This window comes from Protopterus annectens, chromosome 3.part1, assembly GCF_019279795.1.
Source record: "Protopterus annectens isolate FY-2018-M chromosome 3.part1, PAN1.0, whole genome shotgun sequence".
Lineage (NCBI taxonomy): Eukaryota > Metazoa > Chordata > Ceratodontiformes > Protopteridae > Protopterus > Protopterus annectens.
In genome coordinates this window covers 1,045,713,752-1,045,721,251 of record NC_056732.1, presented here as the reverse complement: position 1 = coordinate 1,045,721,251, position 7,500 = coordinate 1,045,713,752, and the positions used below count along the sequence as shown (strand labels likewise).

Genomic DNA, 7,500 nt, shown 5'->3' with positions numbered 1-7,500 from the left:
ATGCCTGAATGACAGTTTTTGTGGCCTGCTTTTGCCATATAGGGCAAATAGAGCAGGAATTGGCATGCATCAATTCACAGAGGTGAGGGTTGTTGGTCAACAGACATCAGAACACCTCCCTCCAAAAAAAAAAAAAAAATAGAGGCCAGCCTTCAGATCTGGTTCTTAGAAGTGTGTCTTGGGCATCTAATGCATTGGCAGCTCTTAGGACTGTATCACAATGATTTACTACCATAGCTCCTCTGCTGAAGCACATGCTACTAGACCAGTTCATTTGGAGTGGCCTTTGAGTTCTTTAACTCATTAAAGCTGATGGTGTTAATCACATTGTTTTGTTGCTTAGACCTGCACCACTGTGTATGTGGCCTGCCATGTCTCATTCAAGCTGATGGAACTTGAAAGGCAGAGACCACAGCTTATAACTTAATTGCAGTACTGAATCAGTGCTTGGTTTAAGTACATTCCATATGAGAAAATTACAGCATCTGAATAAGAAATGCAAAACATTGCTTTTCTTTGTCAGCTAAAAAGATTTTCTCATTTTTAATTTTCCTTATGACTTGGAGCTGTAGACAATTGAAGTTCAACCTGCTGGCAGTCAGGCATGTCCGTTAATTATCTGACTGCCAGTAGATAATGCAGGAGATGCAGAACATGTGTCTGGCTTTCTACTGTCTTTCACTCCCCTTAGTTTTAAAGATTTGCCAATGAAAGAAGAGCATGCTCCTGTAGCTGGGCTGTCAGGCTGTCGTAACATTTTGGAGATGCAGTAGCTGTTCAGTGCATCTTGAGCTGTGTATGAGTAGATTAGTGAGTGCTCATTTTGGTAATGCAGTTTGTTGCCATTGCAGGAATTACTATAGGTCAGTATGCGCCAATACTGTATTTACCTGTGCTTCCATGTGCTGCAGGGTCCACTTCCCAATTTTGCTAAAGTATTAATTTCCTGATTTGTACCTGTGGTTGACAGAGGTAAGGGGCTATTCAGACATTTGGAATGAAGATGGAGACCGCCTTATCAGGGAAATCAGTTATGACCCTCTCAGAAAGGCATGGGAGTAATGATTTTCCTCTGCCAGTATACATGACATTTTTTTTTTGGGGGGGGGGGGGGGTTAGGCCTCTGAAGCTCTTTTTGAACTGCTGTATGGTTTCTTGTTGTTATCCCCAGCGTAGCTCTAGTTATTATCTTGAGAACAATGGTAACGTGGCCTTGGATCATCATTACCCTGCAGCCTTTCCTGAAGGATGCCATTTTTAGTTGCTTTGGAACAATAAGATGCCCTTGTGAACCCTGCATTATGCGGCTTGCCATTCTGTGCAGTCATCCTAGTGCATGCTCCTGTCTGATCTCTATGACCCTGAGAACCCTACATCTTGGAAAGTTTTTGCTGGGTATAACATTGAAGACCATGGACAGGTTTAGCAGGAGAATGCTCTTTTCAGCTTAGGTTGCCAAACTCTTTGTATCACTTTTAATAATTGCATCCCTAATTTTTGAAATGGATGCAAAAAAAGCTTGCAGAGTACCATGATTCTGGTATCAAAAAGTATTTGCGAACAAAACTGTAGTATATCTGCTCCAGTGAGCTTCAATTCAGGCCAGTGCAATTTTGACTTTTCTGCAGCTTCTGATATATGCGTGTGTAGATTGATGTTGCCTGGGCTTTACATGTTTTTGTAGGAGCTTCAACTGGCCATTTCATGAGCTTATTAATAACATCACTGAATTTTTAAGATTCTCCCCTAAATACAATTTGGAGAAAATAGTTTTCCTGGATGTTGAATACAAAAAATATAACTGTGAGTAAAGGATTTGAGCTTTAAAGTTTGGCTCATTTTTTGAAGCTGTGACATTGCTATTAGAGTTGTGCTAGCTGCTCCCCACAGGATTTTGTATTTTTAGGATCTCTGAGATTATCATTGTGTGCTAAAAAACATTCTTCTTGGCAGGCATAGTCTGCAAGTTAAAACTATTTCATTTTGGTACAGAAAGACTCTCTGCCTCCTCAGTTGGTGAACTTGTAGGTCTGTCTAGTTGTAGAAACCTGATTGATCTGGCCCTGAGGTGTAGGTTTCTGCTGTTTGGTGTGTCTTGAGCTTGCAGATGTCACAACTCTAGTTCAACCCAGGTTTATCAAGTAGTCTTTGTAGAAGTCATTCCTGTTGCAGTCACATTTGAAGCACTTGTATCCTCCTTTGAAACAGTTTTGCCTGTATGCGTTTTGGGCAGTCTGACGCAGCAGATGTGAAGATTCTTACTTGAAAAACCTTATTTATAATGGCCACTACCTCTGGATGAATTTCAGAGCTGTAGGCCCTTATTAGCAGAGAACTAGCTTTTCACAAGGAGCTAGCATCCCTCGGGACTAGCCCATGCCCCCTCCCCTGCCCCAAAGTGGTTTTATACGTATCCTTTATCTAGTCCCTGTATCACCCTATATTTTTCCTGGGGCAGAATCTGGTGATGAAAGGGGACCCATACCTTCAGCTTAGGTTTTACCTAAACAGCTGCAGAGGTTCAGGAAAGGAACCTGATTTCACCACCTTGGCCCCAGTGTGAAAAGGTGGTGACCAAACATATGCTGTACAGGTAGATTACCTGCATTGATATTGCCATGGAGTGAGCTGCCACCACTCACTACTGCACTCTGCTACCTCTCCTGCATAGGAGATGAAAGGGCTTTTAGGGACAGCTTTGTCGTTGCCAAGTAAATTATTGTTTCATTCTTGTTTTAGCTTGGATCTGCAGGCGTTGAGCTTCATTTGTATGGCTATGGGACAAGCCTATGTCTTCTCACCTTTGCCTGTTTAGATCCCTCTTCCCAGGGAGGAGGAGGAGTTCTGCTTTATCCCCATCTGTCAGTGACTGTAGAGGTCCCCTCCAAGCAAGCTGACACTGATAGGCAAGTATTCAGAATTTAAGTTGGTTTGTGAGAGGATCCTGCTCTGTAGATAGGTATTAACCCTCTTGCCCCTCAAATCCATTATTAACCCTCTTGCCCCTCAAATCCATTATTCTGCTTTTGAATGAAGCATCCACCTATTTTAGGTGATGTGTTTCCTGTACATGCTTATAACTTTATATGCTTGCTTAATGTTCTTGCCTTGGATATACAGCTTGTTTAATTTCCATAGAGACGCACCTACTGAGCATGGTGACAACAGGACATGCTCCAGTGTGGGCTGGGAATGAATACCACAGTTCTTAGAGCTAGAGATGTTAGAGGATTTGTCCGGAGAAAGAGGACTCTCAGGATGGAGAATTCAGCAGTTACCCACTGCTTAGAGCTGTTTCGAAGATCAGCTGATAGTGGTGAGTACTCAAGTATCAGTTGTATTCATTTTATATTTCCCAAGTTGAGTCAAAATGATAACTTTTAGATGATGGTGGCTTATTTCTTCATTATGATAAACTGCTGCAGTGTGTCATTGAAAGGTTTTAAAGTACTCATTTGAGGACTAATGGCAGGTATTGACTCCTCTAGTTCCTTTGTAGATTTTTGATTCATTTAATCAACACCCCCACCATGGGCAATTGCTCATTTACACTTACCCTTTTGTATGTTTCTGTTAATTTTTATTTTGTTCACAGAATTTTATTTTAGAATGTGCTGTTTATTTTTAATTTCCCCCAATTTTTTGTTAATTTAACTCTTTGTTTTCCAGATGAGGGCAGGAGAGCAGTTGAAGAGGCGGGTGGTGCACAAATAATAAATGACCACATAAAGTCATTGTGCAGTATTACAACTCCAGCCAATCAGAAGCTCATGACTGTCTTTTGTGGCATGCTGATGAACTATAGCAATGATGATGATGATGGTAAACATACCAACCGTTTAATTTCTGAGTAGACAATACTGTGACCACTTAATAAATCAATACTTTTAAATTATAAAAGTGAGAGAGAAGTTTTAGATCACATCATTATTTCATGAAAGATGTTTTGATTTTTTAAATAAAATATAGAAGCTGTACTACTTTTAATATAGGAATTCAAACATCATTTTACATAACCACTGAATTTGCCATAACTGGATATACAAGTCTACTATACGTGACATTCCGAATGCATCCTCTCCTTCCTAATTAAAAAATTTGCCATTTCTTAAAAAAAAAAAACATGTTTAAGCATTTTAGCATTCTGGAGTTCACATATCTCTTCCTTCCACTAACCTTCACATCTAAATCTTCTGTGTTTATTGTAATAAGTAATAATTGGTTAAATTGTATTGACCAGGTAATACACTAGGTCTCTTGCCATGTTGGAAAGGAGACTTGAGAGGCTTTTGTAGCTGCCAAGAAGAAATTTGGCCAGTACCTTATGAACATAGTGTATTCATGTTTAGCAAATGTCAGAGGGCCATCCCCTGAATAACTACCACCAGTACAAATGTGAGGCAGAGCTTCAGAAAGGGTGGGACCAGTTGGACAGTTGACTTTGACACCTGCAGCAGGGAGAAGGTGAGGCTTTTCAAAATTGTAGAAAGACATGACAATGAGATTGAAATGAGCATCCTGATTCCTCTTACATATTTATTCTTGGTCCTGCTCTTCTTTGCTTAATGGCACTCATTTTTAAATATTATTTTATAGACGTCACATAAGTCATAAACGCCATTGAAAGATTCTGTTTGCCAAGCATTGTGCCTGTAGTCTCATCAGTCACTTAAACTCCCTAAATAATTTACTTTCATTTACAGCATTAATGTGGTATGGTTGCCTCCTTCCAATAGAGGGAAAATCAGTTTTGAAGTAAGTGAAACTCAAGTCACCATTTTCCATTGTCATTATAGTAGAAGGCAAAATGTGCGCACACACACACACACACACACATGAAAATTTAAGAGGAGGGGTCCATAATAAACTGTTAGGTTGCACAATCAGAGTCTTCATGATAGTAGCATGGTTGGCTATGACTTTGAGTATGGTAGTTATAGATCTGATGCACAAATGCATGTGTGTATGTACCTGTCTCTACATACACACATATAGCATATATGTGTTGTGTGTTTATTTGTATATTTTACATATGGGGGTATTTGTGTTTGCATATACATATACACACTCTGAATCCTGTCATTGTGCAGCTTGGTTACTGAGTGCTATTGTCTGCACACTGGAACTTGTCTGCATTTGTATTGAAATAGAAAACAGAGTGTAAGTGGAATATTTTTTTTCAACTTTTCTATCCATCCCCCCTCCCTCACCACAACTGTAATGGTATGATTTGAGGGTGAGAGTTCCATTAAATGCCTGAATACAGCATTAGTAGATAAGATTTCAGTTTAACCTCTCATTCTGAATAATGTAGGACCCATTTTTTACATTCTTAGTACTGCAACATGAATCCAAGTTGCTAAATTCTGCAGCTTTCTAATCTTTGAACATCTCTCACCAATTTAGTATTGATAGAACATATGAAATGTAGTGCTGCTTTTAAAGCTGAAATCCCTTGAAATTATTTTCTATATGCTTGTGTAGCCTAGAATGATGCATTTTCTTTTTAATCTGCATTGATCCATTGAGGATTTTTATCACGTTACCCACATACAAGAAGACATATTAAGTAATATATATATATATATATATATATATATATATATATATATATATATATATATATATATATGATTTCACTTCAGAATCCTTTAATGTCACAATCCTGAACTTCATAATCCGGAACCCAAAATCCTGAATCACAAAATACTGAAAATATACAGGACACAAGGGATGACAAGATTCCAGTACAAGGACCCACAGAAACACATACAAGATAAAGGATAGCACTTTTCACCCTGCACCCCCCCCCCTCATCCCCCCTGCTAATTAAATATATAAACTCCAAGATTGCACTCTACAGAAAAACATGCCAAACATACCATCACGTGTTCATGACTGCCTGTTGTAACCTTAGTAACATTCTCTTTTAACTTGCTATACTACAACATAACTCATTATAGTGTAGTGAAGTGCACTCTTGGAGTTGATATATTTAAGTAACGGGGTGTGAGGTGCTTGCCCCCTTGCTTATATTTGGTGGAATGTAATCTGGTTTGTGTTCTCTATAGTCAATGTATGTATCCTGTGTGTTTTCAGTCTTTTAAGTTTTATGAAATTCAGGATTGTGATATTTCAGGATTCTGAAGTGAAACCATATATATATATATATATGTATATATATATATATATATATATGTGTGTGTGTGTGTGTGTGTGTATGTGTGTATGTATGTAAATATATATATATATATATATATATATATATATATATATATATGGGTCTACTTCTAAATTTCGAAGTTTTGAAACGTCAAACCATTTAAATGGAGATTGCCATACAGTGCAGAACAGTATATTTACTATTTTCCTCGCTGTAGTGCGATCTCTGAGTTGGTATATTTAATTAGCAAGGGGTGTGGGGGTGCAGAAGGTTTCAAAACTTAAATCTTCTGGTCTCTACCATAAGAAATTTGAAGTTTTGAAACTTCAAATTTTGAAGTAGACCCATTTATATATTTATCACAAATAATTTAAAGTTTTGGATTATTTAAGGCCATGTTTTGCATGGATGCTTAGTCCTTTAAAGTGACTGATTTGTAACATTTTTCTGACCAAGTAATTCTACTATGCCTTGATCATGTTTTCTCATCAAGACAGAAATATATTAGACTACATTTGAAGAACAAACAGTATGTATACAGTTAGAAGGTAAGCATTGAGCAAATAATTTTTTATTTTATAAATTCAAAACGCGCATAACAAGATATTCTGTATGCAGAAAGGAATCAAATAAAAAAGTTATCAAAGGAAATTTAATTTAGACAGTACCTAAAGAAGGGAATATAGTTAAAAGGGACAGTGAACCAGAAAAACTGCCACCATTGACAACAGTTGCATGCTGCTAATACTCTAAATAACTTTCTTATTTTAAATGCATTTTATACATTACTATCTAATTTAAAATAAAAAAAAAAATCAACATAAAGCTGCTAATAGTTTTGCGTAGGTGAATTGGATACTGAGCAGAACTTTCTTATTTGCTAAAGTCGGATGTCTCAGAGCCATTATTGCAAGTAAAATTTTCTTTACACTTTCAGGAACGATATTTTGTTAAATCCAAGAACATGGTATTTAGATTCATTGTAGTACCTGAAAGATATTTAGTGTGTAAAATATAACCACCATCTCGTAATGAAAGGTCAATCCTCCTAGCAGTTTTACAAATCTTCAGGAATAAGGAAGTCAGATTATATACTGTTAAGTCCATCCTCTAGAGAGGAAAAGGAATTCCAAACAAATTTTAAGCTAGATTGATGCATTCCTCAGAGTTATGTGCAGTATATCCTGACATTGCAGCTGACCACTCTTGATTAGTAAGTGTACAGTAAAGAGATAATTTCCACTTTGTTTGTACTTGGATATATTTACAACTGACATTTTCTGTTGAAGTTTTAGATATTTTATGTAATCTTTGTTTTGACTGTCGCTGTTATCCCT

The 7,500-nt window shown here is 37.3% G+C and overlaps 1 protein-coding gene across 2 annotated transcripts in view; it reads left to right on the top strand.

Moving 5' to 3' along the window:
* RAP1GDS1 (Rap1 GTPase-GDP dissociation stimulator 1) overlaps positions 1-7,500 on the top strand; it is a 1,654,780-nt gene that overhangs the window by 761,820 nt on the left and 885,460 nt on the right. The window contains exon 8 of one of the 2 annotated variants that reach the window (XM_044067200.1): positions 3,670-3,822. The exons of the other annotated variant lie outside the window; for it this stretch is intronic. Within the exon in view, the coding sequence (XP_043923135.1) occupies positions 3,670-3,822 (153 nt within the window). The remainder of the gene's footprint in view (positions 1-3,669; positions 3,823-7,500) is intronic. 2 annotated transcript variants of the gene reach the window in all.